At 33.5% G+C, this 19,627-nt stretch overlaps 2 protein-coding genes across 3 annotated transcripts; both read left to right on the top strand.

Moving 5' to 3' along the window:
* Positions 1–2,176: 2,176 nt before the first annotated feature.
* LOC122147852 (odorant receptor 131-2-like) lies at positions 2,177–3,198 on the top strand. Its single transcript, XM_042771856.1, has one exon. The coding sequence runs from the start codon at positions 2,187–2,189 to the stop codon at positions 3,141–3,143; it is 957 nt and encodes a 318-aa protein (XP_042627790.1). The 5' UTR covers positions 2,177–2,186; the 3' UTR covers positions 3,144–3,198.
* Positions 3,199–8,253: 5,055 nt separating this feature from the next.
* On the top strand, positions 8,254–10,854 carry LOC109067129 (diablo homolog, mitochondrial-like). Of its 2 annotated transcripts, none has more exons than XM_042771012.1 (6): positions 8,254–8,490; positions 8,588–8,714; positions 9,300–9,425; positions 9,582–9,692; positions 9,875–9,971; positions 10,086–10,854. In XM_042771012.1, exons 1-6 carry the CDS (start codon positions 8,363–8,365, stop codon positions 10,289–10,291), a joined length of 795 nt encoding a protein of 264 aa, XP_042626946.1. In that variant the 5' UTR covers positions 8,254–8,362; the 3' UTR covers positions 10,292–10,854. The 2 variants fall into 2 exon arrangements, with proteins under 2 accessions (XP_042626946.1, XP_042626947.1); XM_042771013.1 differs by having other exon boundaries at positions 9,303–9,425.
* Positions 10,855–19,627: the final 8,773 nt, after the last annotated feature.

A 19,627-nucleotide genomic window follows, 5' to 3' on the forward strand; every position in this document is an offset into this window, starting at 1 on the left:
AACAGATGGACAATAGACTCCTTTTCCATTGAACAAAAATTACAGGAAAAATCTAAATTAAATCTCTCTAAAACACTTTTAGCTGTATATATACGAGGTAAAATTTTAAATGTAACCTCTTTTACTTTATTAGGCCTAGTATGATTCAAATATGCTAAGATGTATTCCAGTTATATTTTTAAAACATCTGGTACAGATTAAGCTTTTATGAGTAGCAGTATCACCTGCTATAATACTCCTAATATGCTTATTAGTACAACTGTGTTTAAGAATCTTAATATCTCCTAGAAACATTCTGTCTTTAACATATATTGCCTCAGAAGAATCACTTCCACAAGCTATTACAAAAAGTATAACTTGTTTGGGTATGGCATCAAATACAACAAAATACTCTTTTGGCGTAAATGGAAACCAAATTTGTCCAAAAATTCACTATAAGATAATAAATAACCATTTGAATTTAGAAGTTGTCGAACTAACACAATATCATTTTCATACCAACTTTAGAGACAAGATTTTTTTTTTTTTATATTGAATACATCTATTATTCCAAATAATATATTCATTTGGGGGAAATTGGACTTAAACACCAGCATCCAGGCCTATAAAGCTTGTTTGAGAAATTTAGCTAGTTTCACAGGCAGTTTATCAATTTTAAAATCATATCTCAACAGAACTCCTTATGAATTTGAAAAAGTGTAAAGCGCAACTTGGTGGAATATTCCCACCTTCTCAATAAAAGAGCCAATCGTCAAATGATAAAGTCATCGCGTCACTGCAGCTGTCGTTAGAAAGCAAATTCCTCTGACCTCCCAGAATATGCGATTTGTTTTGTTATGGACTCAATGAACAATATCAGTCTAAACTCATCTGTGATGGTTCTCGAGGATCACTGACTGAATATCTGGATTTTGAATATTTGCTAAGTTGTTTCATCTTTACTGTTGGAGAACCAAAGGAGCAGGAGGGCACCATGCACTGGTGTCCATGGACCTTGACCCACCATGGTCACCACCAACATGTCCAGTTATAATGGTCACTAGTGCTTTCGGTATCTTCCCATCCTGTGGTTCCCATCCTCGAGCTCCTTGCCTGTCTCGTCATAGCCAGAGAAGCCATCTCTGTACTTGGTACTTGTACTGTCATGGCCACGGAGGCCGGCCCTGAATCCCTTGCCTGTCCTGTCACAGCCAAGAAGGTCTTCTGCTCCACTGTGGGGATCTTCGGTCCCGTCTGCTCTGCTGTGGTGGTCTTCTGCTGCATCGTGGGTGTCTTCAGCTCCGCTTGCTCCGCCCTGGTGGTCTTCAGCCCTGCCTCCCTGCTCCGCCAGTCCCACCTTGGTCTCTAACTCAGCCTTGGCCTCATGCCCAGTCTGCACCACCTTGGTTTCCCGCTCTGCCCTTGTCTCTAGTTCTTACAATCTGTGGACACAGCCTCTTTGTCCAGTTCCACTCTGTCTCCCTCCTGGACTTCTTTGATCATGTTGGAAGCATCTGGAAGGTGTTCCTCAGGAGGGGACTATGTCATGATCACCGTCTGGAGTGCCCTTGATAGCCACCAGATAGCAGTCCATCCCATACCATTGCCACTCTGTCATGGACTCCATTCCCCACAATCCTTTGCAAAATGTGCAAAATTTTACTTTAATGTCACAATGAGGATTAGAATCTGGCTTAACAGCATTTTTTGCTCTTTCTCTTCATTTCTACTCTAGTCTGTGCACTAATCTAGATTTTGACTTTTTTGGCATGCTGCAAATAAATGAAATGTAAATGTATGATTGTGTCTCAGTGATCCATGTCTATCCCCAAACACAAGCAAATCTAAATTTAGCTCTAGATTTCAGCAACTAAGCTGATGTCATACACAGGAGTTTTGCTCTGTCATACTCTATATAAATGTTTGCTCACAGTGCACATCATCATTTATTACACTTGATATGTCCATGGCTCAAGAATAGAATCTTATTATCAGCAAGATTATGTAACATTTTGTAACTGATGTAACTGATTTCATTACCTTCAATTAGGAAAAATTATAAATGAGATGATATATACTTTTTTACGGCTTCATAAATATTTGAAGATTATTGATAATTTATCTTACAAATATTTATTTCTCAAGGATGATTATTTTTTCATGTCTTGTGTGTTTTGTTGTGTAATTTTCTCTTAGATGTGCACACAATGGCCAGTCAGAATGCCAGTGGCTATGAGCAGATGCGACTGATCCAAGCTGACCCCGTCCGGCGGACCATTTCAGTGTCATTGACTCAGGTCTTCGTCTGGCCCTTCGTCTACCTCATCTTCCTCATGCTCTTAATATTCTCCAAAAAAGAGACTTTCAGAACAGAAACACGTTATATATTGTTTGGTCATTCTCTCCTGGTAGACCTAATATTTCTTTGTCTGACAGATATTGTGGTGGTCTTATCATATAGCTTTGTTATAATACCTCTACGTTTCTGTATCCCCATCTGCATGTTGATAGGGGCAGTCACAGCATGTGCACCACTGACGATTGTAGCCATGTGTATGGAGCGTTATGTGGCCATTTGTATGCCGCTGCGACATCATGCAATCTCCACCTCTAGAAGAGCCCTATTAGTGATTTTAATGATTTGGATCCTGAGCTCCATAAACCCCTTTGTTGATATGTTCATCCTAGTTAGAACGGCCTCTCGTGAATATTTGTCTCAACTAACATACTGCCACTATGAGATTATGGTTCCGGAAAAGATGCATCAGTTTGCTAGGGGACTGTTGTATATTGTGGGGCTTGTGGTTATTTTGATAGTTGAGGTCTTTTGTTATGTAATGATATACCTTGCTGCACGTGCAGCCTCTGGTGACAATAAGAAATCAGCATCAAAGGGGCAGCGCACTATTTCTCTCCATATCCTTCAGCTGGTTTTATGTACGGCTGAGGTCATGTGTCCTTACATTGAGGCTGTAGTGATGCAGTATGATATTAATATATACCTGATTGTCCGATATGTAAATTTCCTTGCATTTAGTATCACTTCTAGAGCAGTAAGTCCTCTTGTCTATGGATTTAGAGATGAGAAATTCCACACTGCAATGATTTATTATATTAGATGCAAAAACAACACCATCTCATCTGACACAATTAAACAATCATGATGGTCTTTTAGTACAATCTTTAACATTAATAATCCAGTCAAACTGCATTTTTCTTTTCTTCTTCTTTTTTTTTATATGTTTTAAGAGCGCCCATGTGATTTTAACAGGCCTAAATTCATATCCAATTGCATGTCCAGTAATATTCCATGTAAAAAAATTAATAATAATAATTTTAAAAAATAATAAAAGCATCCAGAATTTGTATTTGCCTAGGCAATAAGGTCTTTGCAAGCTGCCTCTCACATTCAGTATATTGTTTAATTCAGTATATTGTTTAATATCGACCTCTGCTGACCATATTAAGCATTATTAATAATTATTAATAATTGTCAAAGAAATGTTATTTGAAATCATGTGAGTGAATATAAAGCAAGTAATGTAAACAGAAGGGTAATAAATTATTATGCTTTATATTCACTTACATGATTTCAAATAACATTTCTTTGACAATAAGAATTATAATATGCATTACAAGCATGGCTGTTATGAAGTGGATGCAGTATGCAACATGTAGGCAAACCTGTGGGTTTTTAAAATTCTGAACCCTTGTAATTAGCAAAATAAATTAACTAAATAGTATATTTATATGGTTATCCTTGAATTTAAATAATGTCAATATATCTAATGAAAGTAAATGAAAGTTTCTGAATAATTAAAATAAAGGAAAGCACTAAGCACACATAGCAAGCATTTTAAATAGTCTTTTGCAGCCTTCAGGTGAACATCATTGACATGTCAATAGAACATACAAAAATGTAAATATGCACTAATAAACATTATTCAAGGAATTCAAATTTTGGATTATTAAATCCTCAGTCATTTGCTCTTCCAAATGTTTTCATGTATAATGTTAGGACATTTACCATACAAATAAGGGTCACACTTAATGCGGCACACTCTCTGTTTGAGGCCTCTTAGGAAAACAGTAATATACTACAAGTGTCACACCCTATTGAAATAATAAAAATAAATATGATCATATGCCATAATTTAAATACAGTACATGAGCAGCATTGTGGTTCAGCAATGCTAGCAAATCAATACAGTTTATATGATGGTAGAATATTCATATTTCCCTTTTAAGAACATATTACTCACAAAATGGTTTACACACTGTTTCATATGGTTATAACAATCTTCAGGTTAGATTATAACATTACAATGAAACAGCCCTTGTATCTGAATCAGAGTCCTTTCACATCATGGATTGTTGTATGTATACATAAACAAATAGCCTAAATGAGTAATGACTGCAATATCATTTCAATTAAAGTTATGACAATGCCAACATGTTTGCTATGTGTCTATAATCAAAGACTTAAGATGATGCACTCCTATTACATTTTTATTTTCATTTTTTTGACCAGAACAAAATATACAACAGTAGGCCTATACAAAAATGTACATAAAAACATGCCAGGGTGTACAAACCATTGATTCATTAATCAAAAATTTTATATCCATGGAAAAATATTACAAGTCTTCTTTTTTTTTTTTTAGTAACTATGTTCTCCAAACAGGTGCGTTAGTCCTTAGTCTCATGAAGAAAATTAATTAAATTTTGATTGGATCCTGATAAGTAAAAGTAAAAGTATTATTATTATTTTCATTGGAATAATACATACATACGTTAAAATTCTTTGACTTGAATATAATATTTGTTTTCATTTTAATATAATTTTCCATATCCACCCAAAAAATCTTTTAACACAATTATAAAACAGACGGACAATAGACTCCTTTTCCATTGAACAGAAATCAGAGGAAAGATATATATCTAAATTAAATCTCTCTAAAACACTTTTAGCTGGATATATACTATGTCAATTTTTAAATGTAACCTCTTTTACTTTATTAGGCCTAGTATGATTCAAATATGCTAAGATGTATTCCAGTTATATTTCTAAAACATCTGGTACAGATTAAGCTTTTATGAGTAGCAGTATCACCTGCTATAATACTCCTAATATGCGTATTAGTACAACTGTGTTTAAGAATCTTAATATCTCCTAGAAACATTCTGTCTTTAACATATATTGCCTCAGAAGAATCACTTCCACAAGCTATTACAAAAAGTATATCAAATAAAACAAAATACTCTTTTGGCGTAACTGGAAACCAAATATTCACTATAAGATAATAAATAACCATTTGAATTTAAAATTTGTCGAACTAACACAATATCATTTTCATACCAACTTTAGAGACAAGATTTTTTTTTTTATATTGAATACATCTATTATTCCAAATAATATATTAATTTGGAGGAAATTGTGCTTAACACCAGCATCCAGGCCTATAAAGCTTGTTTGAGAAATTTAGCTAGTTTCACAGGCAGTTTATCAATTTTAAAATCATATCACAACAGAACTCCTTATGAATTTGAAAAAGTGTAAAGCGCAACTTGGTGGAATATTCCCACCTTCTCAATAAAAGTGCCAATTGCCAAATGATAAAGTCATCGCGTCACTGCAGCTGTCGTTAGAAAGCTTTTGAAATTTGTAATTTGATTAATTATTTGTAAGTAATTAATCAATTTGTAATTGGATTTGTCATTTGGAAATTTTTGATTTTGTTAATAAGATTTATTTTTTTTGTGATTTGGATGTGGATTATAATCTTTTTGGTTTTTTGCTCTTTCTCTTCATTTCTACTCTAGTTTTTGCACTAATTTAGATTTTGACTTGTATGGCATGTTGCAAATAAAAGAAATGTAAATGCATGATTGTGTCTGTGTTCCATGTCTATCCCCAAACCAAGTTATTTGTATAATAAAACACATATTATTTGGAATGTTTTTGATTGATTGTGTGTATTTGTTGTTTTTATATGTACTAAATAATTTTTTATTTTTTTTTATTAAAAAAAAACAAAAAAAAACATCCAGGGTTTGTATTTGTCTGGCCAATAAGGTCTTTGCAGTATATTGTTTAATAGCGACCTCTGCTGCCCATATTAAGCAGTATTACCCTTCTGTTTACATTACTTATTTTATATTCACTCACATTATTTTGCAATAATCTTTCTTTAATCATAAGAATTATCTCATGCATTATATGCATGACTATTGTGAAATGGATGTAATATGCAGCATGCAGGCAAACCAGTGCATTTTTAAAATTTGAATGTATCTTGTATTTAGAAATAAATCAATAAATGAAAGTCATTAGTCAGCATACTCTCTGTTTGAAGCCTCTTAGGAAAATAATAGTATCAGTGGTTACTACAAGTGTTAAGCCCTATTGAAATATTAATAATAAATATGATCAAATGCCATAATTTAAATACATTACATGAACAGCAGTGTGGTTTAGCAACACTAGCAAATCAATACAGTTTTTGTTATGCTATTCATATCCCTTTAAGAACAAACACATATTACTCACAAAATGGTTTACACACTGTTTCATATGGTTATAGCAATCTTCAGGTTAGATTATAACATTACAAAGAAACAGTCCCTGTATCTGAATCAGAGTGGTTTCAGCATTTTAAACATGTATTGCATTTATAATCAAATAGCCTAAATTAATGATGAAGATAAAGTTTAAAATATTTGCAAGTATTTGAAAATAAACTAGCTACAACATCATGCAAATTAAAGTTGTGATAATGCCAACATGTTTGCTATGTGTCTATAATGTATGTGGCCTTGCATGCCACTGTGACATGATGCGATCATGCCTTCCAAACAGTCTTTATTGTTATTTCTGTGTGTTCCTGTGATTTGGACCCTGAGCTCTATAAACTCCTTGTTTACCTGTACATTCTCATACTACTGCCTAAGATAAGTACTTTCTGAACTCGCTTGGCAGGTTTCATCACTTTTTAAGGGTAATTTTTTTTGTGTGTACATTTTCTTTTTATGAATGCTCTTTAAAAGGGTTTTTAAAGGTGTTTTGAAAGCAAATGGTTTTGTGGAATAGTTTTTTTGAACCATTAAACATTTACCATACAGATAACTTAAACTAAAGGACAGAATATTTCCCTGCATATCTCTGTTTTTTTTTCCTCTAAGCGTAAATGAATTTTTTTTTTTAGAAATTAATTAATGATAAAATAAATTAAACTTTAATTCAGTAAGGATGTATTAAATGGATCAAAAGTGACAGTAAGGACATTAATAACTTTACAGAAGTTTTTGTTTCAAATAAATGCTCTTCAAACTTTCCGTTCATCAAAGAATCTTTAAAAAATGTATCACAGTTACCACAAAATATTAAGCAGCACTGTTTTCAACATTGATAATAAGAAGAAATGTTTTGTGAGCATCTAATCAGTATTTACTGTATTTTTGTAAAATAAATGCAGCCTTGGTGAGACTTCTTTCATCTAAACGTTTTAACGGGAGTGACATTGATAATAAGAAGATATATATATATATATATTTGCTTTATTTATATATATTATATTATTTTTAAAAGTTACTTATATATATATAAAATAATATATTTATATATATATATATATATATATATATATAATAATTATAAACGTTTTAACGGGAGTGTATGTGTTTGCTTTATTTATTTATTTATTTTTTTTGATAACTTGTATATTTATAAATTTTATTGATTTATTGTCTCTCAACATGCTGATAGGGAACAGTTGAGAAACTGTTCAGACCATTTCACTTTGACTCTTCAAAGCTGAAAGATAAATTATTGGTTTAGATCGATTGAATTGGTCTATCGAGAGCTTTCTTCAGGTCTTCAGGTATCAGTAAACCCAAAGTAAACATACAGTATGCTCCATGCATTGTCGTGATATATTTCTGTCCTCTAAGTTTTTTTCTTCTTCTTCTTCTTATCATGTGTACTTGTTTTTCTGCCATCCCCTTCAAGACGCGCAGGCCATGCATGCTCATCAATTCCTGTGGCTGTTATGTTCTCAGTACACACTGTTTTGTGATATCTGGAGGTGTGTGCAGCTCAACCACTAAGAGCTCACTAATGTTTACCACAGCCTGTTACAACCTTTGTGCAAATGTACGTCAACCCCTATCTTTCCTTGAACTTAAATCGCTAAAATCAAGATTAAAGGTCCGAATAAACGGATCAATACACTGCATGGAGGGCAGAGTCCTTCAGCAGTATATAAATACTGGTGGGCGCAGTGCTGTCAAGCTTAAAACATTGAAGAGCTTTACTTAAAGACCAATACAGGTTTAAGGGACATTCCTACAAGTATTTTGTTTAATTAGTAAAAGACAAGGCAATATGCAGGCTTTTAGAAACTGCGGTTTGTGTGCTAGTGGCAGTCTTCTTAAAGGCCGGACCGACTTCCTGGTCGCCCGGAGAAACATGGCAGTCCTGCGACTGAGTGCTGCATGCGTTCAACTTCTCAAGTAAGATTGCGTTCATATTGTGCTATTTTAAGCTAAAATGTGTGGTTATTTTCAATTAAGCTCTATGCTCAGTCTAATGTATTGTCTTATATTAAAGGGACAAGGCCAGTGTGTTCTGCAGGAGTCCCGTACACCAGCGTCTCCTGCGCCTGCCGGAGGTCGCCCGATCCAACAGAGTCGCGTTCAGTCTCGCCAGCAGCCTCTGTGCGGTTCCTTTTACACAGGTAACCTTAAACATTTAAATGTTGCATATAGACAGTGAACAAATGACAAAGTTGTATAACGCTCGTATAGAGAGCGTGACAAGCATGAATGTGGAGCCGACTATTTTGTATCGTCGATTCAAGTTACTTTTTGAATAACTATTTTCTTAATTTTTTGCAAACTTATTTTTTTTTCTTATTGAATGCTGCCTCAATGCAGTCAGTAACGTTAAAGTGTAAAAAAGAAAAAAGAAAAAAAAAGTCAGAAATATACATACTATATGGTCATTACTGTATTTTTTTATTTTTTTTTTATTTTATAGAATACTACTTTTTACAAGAACACTTTTAGTCCATGATGAGATTAGGGTTATATAAAGTATGTTAATTCACTATCCACTCCGACTCATTTTTATAAGTGTTGTTGATTCTCTGAAAAGAATCGGCTTGTTAGAGTCATTTATTTGAGAATGGCACTAAATAAACTGGATGTTTATTATTTACGGAAAGGAGTCATTTTGGGAGTCAAAAATATGCAATGGATTCCCAATACTATTCATTACTATTGAGACAAGTGTAATAAATTGCATCCCTTTTTTTCTTCAGCAGGTTGAAAACCTTTCACATGAATCCCTGATTCGTCGGGCCTCATGTCTGGTCACAGACAGTGCCAACACGTACCTCTCTCAGACCACGCTGGCTCTTGTGGATGCCCTCACACAGTATGCCAAGGTAAGACTTGTAAACACGGCATCTCAAACCTATAGTTCACTCAGTAAAACTAGCTTCACGATGTGTGGTTCACTTGATTGCTGACAAAGGTGTTATATTTGTAATAAAACATATAGAATATAATTAAAGTAATTTTACCATATTTAATTTTCTTAGGCAGTACACACACTCATTGCCCTGCAGAAGCGATATATAACCGCAATAGGAAAACAGACCCCTGCTGAAGAGGACAGCATTTGGCAGGTGATCATTGGACAGCGAGTGGAGGTAAATTCTGTTCCTTTAAATGTTTATTTATTTTTTTGTAGAGCAAGGTCTGCTTTAGTTTATCTAAGTGTTGTTTACATTTTGCAACAATATAGATCATGATTAAGACTGATAAACAGATCTTGTTGATATCAAAGTAACTTTGATACCAGAGTTTTCACAGTGTTTTTCCCTTTTTTCAGGTTAGTGATAGATTGGAAGCATGCAAACGCTTTGAGTCAAACTGGATGAATGCCATCAACATCTGTGAGTTGTCAGCAGATGCAGCCTACAATTCGGGTATGTTTATAAATTATCCTTAATTATTTAACCTGTAAGTTTGATCTGCTGTGTAATTTGAAAGTATTTATTGTACACGTGACTTTGGTATGGTCTGTGGATTGGTTTTTACAGGAGCAGAGCATGCATGCACTGCAACAAAGACTAATCTGCAGGTGGCACAGTGCAAAGTGGAAGAGCTTAGAAAGATCTCAAAAGAAGCAGAGAAAAAACTGGCCGAAACGAAAGCAGAAGAAATCCAGAGAATGGCAGAGTATGCCTCCAGCATTGCCATTCATGATCTGGAAGATATTCCAGAGGCCTACCTTCGTGAGGACTAGAAAAAAATTGACATTTGTGACATTGGTATTCTGTAGCCAGCAGTGAATCACTCAGTGGGAATGACTGAATGATCAAGAATGCACCTTTATATATATTTGCAATCAGTATTGGTTATTGAATTAAAAGTAGGCCTCCTTTTGAAGGCCTCATTAAATCAATATGGTTAATGTTCATAATGATAGAGCAAGTAAAAGTCCAAAAACATAAAACAACTGTATTAAGTGTTAAAGTGATGAATGCAGCTTGAAAGATCATGCATATAAAATGCATGTAGAGCAGAAGCCTGCAAAGAAATTACTTTGAAAGTAACAATGATTTAGTATTTGTATATATGTATATATTTTTCATATTGTTTGTTTATTTTTTAGTGCAATTAAATGTGTTGATGCAACAATGAAATCATATCACATGTTGTGATATTGCAGTGCATACAAAGTTGCAGTCAATCTGTTTTATATTTCTAGAGATCAACTGTTATTTATTATTATAATAAATGGAAAATTTATGTAGAACAGTTTTTGCAAAATGTGTGAATTCCAATAAATTATTTTCTTGAACTGAATTAAGGTGTCTGCAAATTTGACATTGAATTTTTATATATATATTTATATATGTATATGTATATGTATATATGTATGTATATATATATATATATGTGTGTGTATATATATATATATATATATATATATATATGTATATATATGTGTGTATATGTATCAATATATATATATATATATATGTAATATATGTATATATATATATATGTATATATGTGTATATATATATATATATATATATATACTATATATATATATATATATATATATGTATGTATATGCTATATGTATATGTGTGTGTGTATATATATATATATATATATATATATATATATATACATATATACATGCAAACTCTAATGAAATGACATTATCATTATTAGTAAAAGTTTTAGTTGGTTTCATGTAGAAGTTCACAGTTTTGACCAACAGAGGGCAATGCCATTTTTTATGGAAAAAGGAATACTGTTTGAATACAGGTTCTTTTTCTTTTTCTTTCACTACTTACTTTTTTATGCTATTGTTATTTATTTCTATTATTCTATCTAGTTTATACTTTACTGTATATTCTATATTTGTATGTTATTTGTATTGTCCTTGTAAATTATGTTTGTTCCCCTTCTACCCAATCATTCTCATAAGGAGCAAACAAAGAATTTCATTAGTACATATGACAATAAAGCTCTTGAATCTAGTTTTTTCTTTATGAATATGGAAATACAACATCGTAATAATATTTTAGTCTAATTACAATACAGAAGTCTGTTCTACCTGTTATTAACTGTGAACAAATATTAGTAAATTGATACCACAAATAGATTTCTGTAATCATTTCCTTAACCTGTTGTTCCAAACTCATGCCTTTTTTCTTCAGCTGAACACTAAAGTAGATGGTATGCAGAATGGCAGCCTCAGTCACAATTTTTATTTTTTTATTATGGTGGACTCTGTAGTAGTTTTTATTGAGTATGGCAGCCTCAGTCACAATTTTTATTTCTCTCTCTCTCTCTCTCTCTCTCTCTCTCTCTCTCTCTCTCTCTCTCTCTCTCTCTATATATATATATTAATATTGTTTTTCATACAACTGTCATTCTGAACAATATCTACTTTTGTGTTCCACAGTCAGATGATGACAATTATCATGTCAAAAGAGCTGAATGATTTTGTTTTTAACACTTTAGGTTACAAAATACATTTAATGGGTTCTTCAAATCTAATTTTCAGAAATATACAGCACAATGCTGCATGTTTTCCTAAAGGCATCAAAATTATGTTCATCAAGGATTGATATGGCCTGTATTTATACTGAGAATCCTCTGAGTGAAGGGTTTTACAGACCCAGGGTCCCCGATTTAGACTCTCAGTTAGCTCAGGGCCCCCCAGTATAAAACTCTTGCTAGATTTTCCCTGTAACACCTTATAATATATTCAGTTAAGAACAATCTATCATGCTGCATTGTAGAATGATCAGCAGATCTTTATTTACAAATTAAAAAAAAAATAAAGAAAGAAAGAAACAACTTAATAGTTAGCAATGTGTCTTAAAATTTCAGAAAATGAAATATATTTCTTCTTTTAACTCCACGAAAATATACGAAGCATTTTAGTGAGAGAAAAGGGCCAATGAAAAGGATTGATTGGTGTAAATGGCACCACTCAGTTGGGGATTTATCACTCTTGGAAGGCATAAATAAAACACAGGGGCCCAGCATGGCTCACTCTTTAGTCTGAGTGAACTGTGCGACATCTCCCAGTACCCCACTGAGTCAAGCCATTCCGATACCCTATCTATAGTTTTGTAATGCTACAAGGAGAATTTTAGCAAATGCATTCCAGCAAGAACAAATGAAGTTCAATAATGCATAATAGTACCACTGACAGCTCAAATGCACAGCCTATATTAGACGATTGAATAGGCTATGTATCGATTAAAGGCGCTTCAAAAAACCCTAAAGATATCCCGGGACTCTTTCGCTTTTTGACTTCGTGCATTCTTATTTTCTCCATTCATTAGCTGTTGCTATTATAATTTCATCATTTGTGTCTGAAAGAGAGTGTTAACTGCATTGTTGACGGGTTTATTTTTAGTCGGAAACCACCGCTGGACTGAAGGTACCGCCCACGCGCGGCTCGGCTGCTGTGGATCAGACCCCGAGTGGATTCAACAAGGAGTAACTCACTACTGCAGTCTGAAACCATGGCAGAGGAAGTAAGACACATCTTTGGGAATAGCACGTTTTTTCATGGACTTCTACCTCTCATGGGGCTTCTGCTGAGTGTCTGCACTGGTGGGTAGCCTACTTTATCTTTTCCAGGAATGATAACATGTCATCTTGAATCGGACTTAGCTACCTTAAAGTTAACAGTTTGCGGTGAAGTTTACCTAGCGAGCCAGAATGGGGTGTCTGCGATGGCATGCCTATGTGTAAATGCTCCGTTAGCTGTTTTAAAATTAACTGTTAAAGAACTAACAATAATAAGCTCTTTATCTTACTCTCAGAAAATACCTTAAGATGACCAAGATACAAGCAAAGCGTGTTCAAGTAATTCACTTTAATTGTAATTTATTTTCTTTTAATATACTTTATACATGTAACATATACTGTAACATATAAAATTAAAGCAAAACAATTTTTTGTCCATGTGGTCTATTGCATGTTTTGTTGTTGTTGAATATGACTTTTAAGATGCATTCAGTTATTATTTGCTCATTTTTTTGGCTTATGCTTTATACATAGAGAAATTAAGTGTCAGTGTCATATTAATAAAAAATGTTCAAACTTAATAAACAAACAGCTTTATGTAGTGGCAGTAGTTAGCGAACAAACCTAATGCATGCAGGCCAGTAGGTGTCAGTATAAAGTTTAAAGGCACTGGTAGCTGGTTACTGATATTTAAACATTAACAAAAACTTACTAGGTGCATCCCAGTGTGTGTACTTATGCACTATTCTACAGTAAATTAGTGTGACACTGTCTACACTGGACACGAGCGGCGCAACAAAATACTATAGATCCCATTATAATCAGTGACGCTGTCTACACTGGATGCGGCACGACGAGACAAGACAAATCCCTGTCAGTAAAATGTTGCCTCGTTCTATTTATGATGTACTGACAAAAAGTTCAAATTATTTGCAGCGGTCACTTTGTCGTGTCCAGTGTAGACAGCCTCAAGCTGTTGCGTTTTTGTAACAAAATCAAGACTAGATAACCGGACCTTTCGACATTTTAGAAACATTTCAAAACAATAATCCCACAATGTTTTTATAACCTGAATTTGTGACCTGGGATATAGTCTCACGTAGACTGATGGCTGAAGGTCTGGAATCCATGGCAGTTGTCTTTGGACAAGGCCCTCCCATGAGGCTGTTTAACCGACATGTCAAACAACCAATCACAGTTCATTTCGTTCAGCATCACGTTTTGGGGTGTGGAAATGTCACCACAACAACAGACCGGTGTGTAAAACTCTTGGACGTATTTTAAAGATTCTATGCTGCGAACTTTAAATATTTCACATACTTTTGAAATCCCAGCGTTTAGTTGATCCTGATCGTCGTAATCACAGTTGTAAACACGATGGCTTTCTTCTTTCATGAGGGGGTTTGGCGGCACGCCATCTTGTTTCCAGCCAAAACGTTAAAGAACGCAACACACATGTCTCCCGGAAATCCTGTATAATTCAACCAATCAGATGCCGACTTCGACAATCCTGAAGTGTTTCCACTTCTATGTCCCATATGCATCAGACGTTTAGCCAATGGTCCGTGGCCATGACGTCTGAGGCTGAGACTACCTGGGATAGTGTGTATTTCTCTTGAGATACAACTTCTACAGTATGTGCGATTCAGATTCAGTCTTACTCAGACTGATGAACCAGAATGGAATGGTTGTAAAAAGTGTTTTTGTAAATGGATCTGGTGTAGAACAAGTGAAAGGGTGGGTGTGTTTAAGCAAGGGGGTTGAGGGCGCACTTTAGTGCCTGAGAGGAAAAGAACTGAAGTAGGCTGGAAGTATTGACCTGTTATTGGGCACTCTGCCAGTGGCACCTTCCACTTTTGTTGCCTTAAATATTAGGTTAAAACTTTCCTCCTGCCCTTTAGAAAAACACTGCAAGAGGAAGTGGTGTGTTAAACAGAATGACTATAATCATATAGTTCGTAGCCCAATGGGAAGGGTGGAAAAATGGATGCAGCAAGCAACTTTTAAGCATAAATAAAGCATTTGCAAAATGGCAGGGTTAGGTCATAGGTCATGGTAGTTTGCTTTTATAGACTAGCTGCTAATGTTGGCTTTCTGCAGATCAGACATAAGAAACATAAATGGATGTTACCTATAACAGTTACCAGAGTAGATGACAGACTATGTCCCTGAATTCAGTCTATTTTGATATAAAATACACTTATTTTATCAAATATTATTATTCATTATATATATATATATATATATATATATATATATATATATATATATATATATATATATAAATATAATGAATAATAATATTTGATAAAATAAGTGTATTTCAGAAATAAATCACAAAACCTAAATATTATGTCAAAATATGTGTGTATGTGTGTATAGAAGTATTTTTTTTATTATTTGAACAATTTTGTTAAAAGTATATAAGTAGCCTATATAAGTATTTATATATAAAAAGTATGATATTAAATAATAATATAATTGTATATATAAAATATATACAATTTACCATCATTAAATTGGATTAATTATGTCCGAAATTTAGCATTTTGTTCTGGGCCGATGAATTGTTTTAGCCGATGTTTGGCTTTTCATGCATATATCATAAATCCAACGTGTATGTAATTTGATAAGAGAATGGGATTTGAGGCTTTGTAAAATCAGCATTTATTTTATTTAATTTTTTTCTGTAGTGTGCAAATTGGTTGCATAGGGTCATTTCAAGTATACATTTAGTTGACAAGCCATTCTCTGTGGTTGCTATCGGCAAATTACATGCAGGCTAATTCAGGGTCATGTAAGGACAGGGTGTCTGTGACAGCCTCTCTGTAGATTGAGAAAGATCTATGTTATGGAAATACAGTCAGCAAGTGTCACCCTGATCGGACAAATTAGACCAAGGTGAAAGCAATGCAGGCTCAGCTCCTCCATTATGCAAGTAATACATCACAAAAATATGGGTTAGCCTGTGTTATTTCATTGCTGCATGCTGAATGGATCAGCCAGACAGTGATTTAGGCTAATTGTTTTTTGTTGGCTTCCCTCTTGAAAAGATACTTAAGTTTGGCTGCTTTGTATAAAGCATAGAAAAGACCAGTGTATGTCAATAGTGATCCAGAATGCATGCTTACTTTCACAGGCCGATTAAGACAGACTGACTCTTATTATGTGTGCTGTATCATCCACCCTGTCTTTGTACTTCATTTTAATCTCACTTAGCCTACATAGCTGCAGGCTGAAATCTAACAATCACATTAAAAGATTCTTTTGAAGGAGGTCCATCGGGAAATGACTATTAGACCTTATTGTGAGCTGAGACAGCACGGAGCACAAGCCATGACCGCAGAGAAGAATTTTGCCGTGAATGTCTTCCATCCTGAAAGTTGTGATAATCAGATGCTTTATAACTGGGCTGCTCTCTATTAAACAATGTAATGCAGTAACCTTCAGCCCTGGGAAAGTGCTTTTCCTTGTTGTGAGTGTATTTAATTTGTTGAAAAGAGCAGGATGGCTGATCACAGGCATATGTTGTGTTTTGGATGCTGTCAGGCTTCTTAACTAGCTGGCTTCCACCGGTTAACCAGCTTCACCAGAACACCATGCTAGTAAAATTTGGTGTTGGTGAATATAATAATGTAGCAGGTATGATGTTTCACTTTAATAGTTTTATTCCAGCAAGAATTGGGTCAGTGACCTAAAACCTGACCAGAAAAAAAAATTCCAGATCTACTAATTTTCCATTAAAAATCTGATTCATACATATAGTGACTTCTTCAATGATGAGCATGTTTTTATTTTCTGAATTTAAAATCAAATCAATATCGTCTGGGAACAAGTATTGTTTAGGGAAAAAGGGTAAAAAAAAACTTCAGGGTGATACAACTGTCCTGATATCATAATGAAAAAAACATTAAAAGAACAAAATTGTTGGGGGAAAAAAAACTTATTGAGTAGTTTAGCATCTTTATTTTAATTTATATCATAGAGACCATAATGACTGTGTCAAGGTTAATAGGTCTTTTAAAAACCAGACAATAATCCTTTTTTGGACATGTTAAGAAGGTTATTCAGTGTTATTTTAGCATCCCTTTTAGTATTCATATTTTGAATTTTTATTATATTTTTATTGTTTTTATTGTTAATGTTTTTGTTTTAATTTTTTTTTTTAATCTTTTTTTTTTGACATTTTTATTACTTTTTTTAAATACATGTATACAGTTTCTATTGATTTGTATTTCTGTTTTAGTTTACTTTTTTAGTAAATCCTTGTAACCTAATTAAAATTTGAGAAATGTTGCCTTGGCAACTAGATTGAACAAAAAGTTTTAAAGGCTTAAAGTTTTTATTTTTAATGTATATTTTTTTTTTTAAGTTTTTTTTTTTTATTTTTTTTTTTAATAAAATAGATTGATAATAAAGTTTTAAAGGCTTATGTATCTAAAAATATATTTTATTATATACAATAAGAATTTGGTAGTGCTTAAAAAAAACATTAAATAAATATATAAAAAAAAACTCCTACATAGTTACTTCTTCAATGATGAGCAGGTTTTTATTTTCTAAACTCATTTAAATCATTTTTATATTTTGGGGGACAAAAAGTCAAACATTTCTGTGAAAAATGGTAACAAGTTCTGACCCCTGCAGACCCTCATGACTCTGTGTCAAGCTCATAGGGTTGTCATTGACACAATTGTCTTGATTAAATTCATAACATGTCGATTAATTTCCCATTCTTGTGTTTGCATAGTCACAGTCAGTATTGTCAGTTGCAATGCTTACACAATAACATCAGATCAGTGCATATTCCAGTACAACACATGCATTGACCATATTTAGATCTTTTCCATTGCATCACTCATGTGATAGGTGCTGCATGTCCTCTAGTTTCCTTACAGAATCAAATCCATCTGTTCCTGCAGTATTGAGAGCCCCATCTGTCTGGGCATTGCAACAAAGAGGGCATTTTATGTGAAATGACCTTCTATGGTGTCTTTGTAATTGTCTGTTGCAGTGGAAGTTTTAAACGAGGGCTACCATGCGGGAACGCAGTCCATGTGCTGTGATGTTGACGAGGCCTCGGCTGCGTTCTCTTTTACTGTTGATGTATGAGGTAATCACAGGGACATGGAGGGTGTGGGGTCCTTATAGTCCTGCAGAGACATAAAGGTGGTTTTGGTGCATTTTATTTCTGTTGTAAATATGACCGCATGCTACCTCCTGAGAGCATGAGTCCATGGTTTTGTATGACAGGGAAGCTTTATTGTAAAACTTGTAATGATTATTCAGCAGCGTTAGAAGAATTTCCTGTTGAACTGGGTTGACTTTTGACCGGAATAGGCTTTGGTGGGTGAATCTTCAGAGACTTGTGTCCTGTATTACCACTGTTTGAGATAATGTGATATGGGTCAATGACATAAGTGTCATAAGTGTCAACAATAAAGAGAATTCTTTAAAAAAATCTACTTTAAAAACAAACACACACATATATATATATATATATATATATATATATAAAACATGTAAATTAATCTTTTTTTAATTCATAATTCATAATTATCATAAATTTTTGGGGGATAAATTACATTTTTTAAATTGACCTTTACAAGCATTAATGAGGGCCTCTATGATATAATTTTGTACTTTTATGATATGTATTTTTTTTTTCGTGTTTATGTTTCTGTCTGTTGGTTGTATGATATGATTGTCGGTTGTGCCTCATGACTTTTTACTGGACAGAAGAGGCTTAACTACTTAATAAGGTTTCTTCTCAAGAATTTATTTCTTTTAAAGAGGCTTTTTCTTAATTATGATATCAAGACAGCTGTATCACCCAGACATTTTTAAATGAATTATAATTCAAAAAAATACAAGCATACTTATCACTGAAGAAGTCACATAAATGACATTTTTAATGTAATATTTTTAAAAATATATATAGATTTGGAAAACGAGCATCATGCAATTGACCAGGTTCTCCCTGGATAGAAAAATTGGCCTAGGAAAAATTTTAAAAACTAGGGAAAATTTTCACTCCTAAATTGCTATATTTCACTAAAAAATTACAAATGTACAGTAAGCAACACATTTAATTAAATATGTAAAAAATTGGAAGTAGAAAGACCTATTTTTTTTTTTTTTTTTTTTTTGGTAAAACATACTTTGGTTTTATTTAAAACTTCGAAAAAAAGATTGCTGGACTGACAAACATAGGCGTAAAAACAATTTTCACTCGGAAATTGCTAGTAAACTTCTCAAACAACTACAGAAATGGCAAATAACACATTGACTTAATTTTTTTTAGTTAAACTGACACTAAATTGCATCAGAATCTTTCCCACCTGTGCTAATGTTGCTTGTTGACTTTATAGCTAATGGTCACACAGGTTGAGAAGGTATTAAATCGATGGAATTTGACATGAAAGCGCTCAAGGTGGGTGGTTTTGGTTATCAATAATGATTTGTGTTCTGGTTTGCCATTTTGTGGACAGGGTGATGAAGAAAAGGGGAGTGTGCAGAGAAAGTAAACTAAGTCTATTGTGTTTCATGTTGACCAAACTGCTGTGCTACTTTG

This window comes from Cyprinus carpio, chromosome A15 (assembly GCF_018340385.1).
Source record: "Cyprinus carpio isolate SPL01 chromosome A15, ASM1834038v1, whole genome shotgun sequence".
NCBI classification, from domain to species: domain Eukaryota; kingdom Metazoa; phylum Chordata; class Actinopteri; order Cypriniformes; family Cyprinidae; genus Cyprinus; species Cyprinus carpio.

Excerpts from the sequence above, each read along its gene's own strand:
- LOC122147852 (XM_042771856.1), top strand. The coding sequence starts at position 2,187 with ATGGCCAGTCAGAATGCCAGTGGCTATGAGCAGATGCGACTGATCCAA.
- LOC109067129 (XM_042771012.1), top strand. The coding sequence starts at position 8,363 with ATGCAGGCTTTTAGAAACTGCGGTTTGTGTGCTAGTGGCAGTCTTCTT. Across the intron at positions 9,426-9,581 it reads CCCTCACACAGTATGCCAAG|GCAGTACACACACTCATTGC; the intron begins GTAAGACTTGTA and ends TAATTTTCTTAG. Across the intron at positions 9,693-9,874 it reads TCATTGGACAGCGAGTGGAG|GTTAGTGATAGATTGGAAGC; the intron begins GTAAATTCTGTT and ends CCCTTTTTTCAG.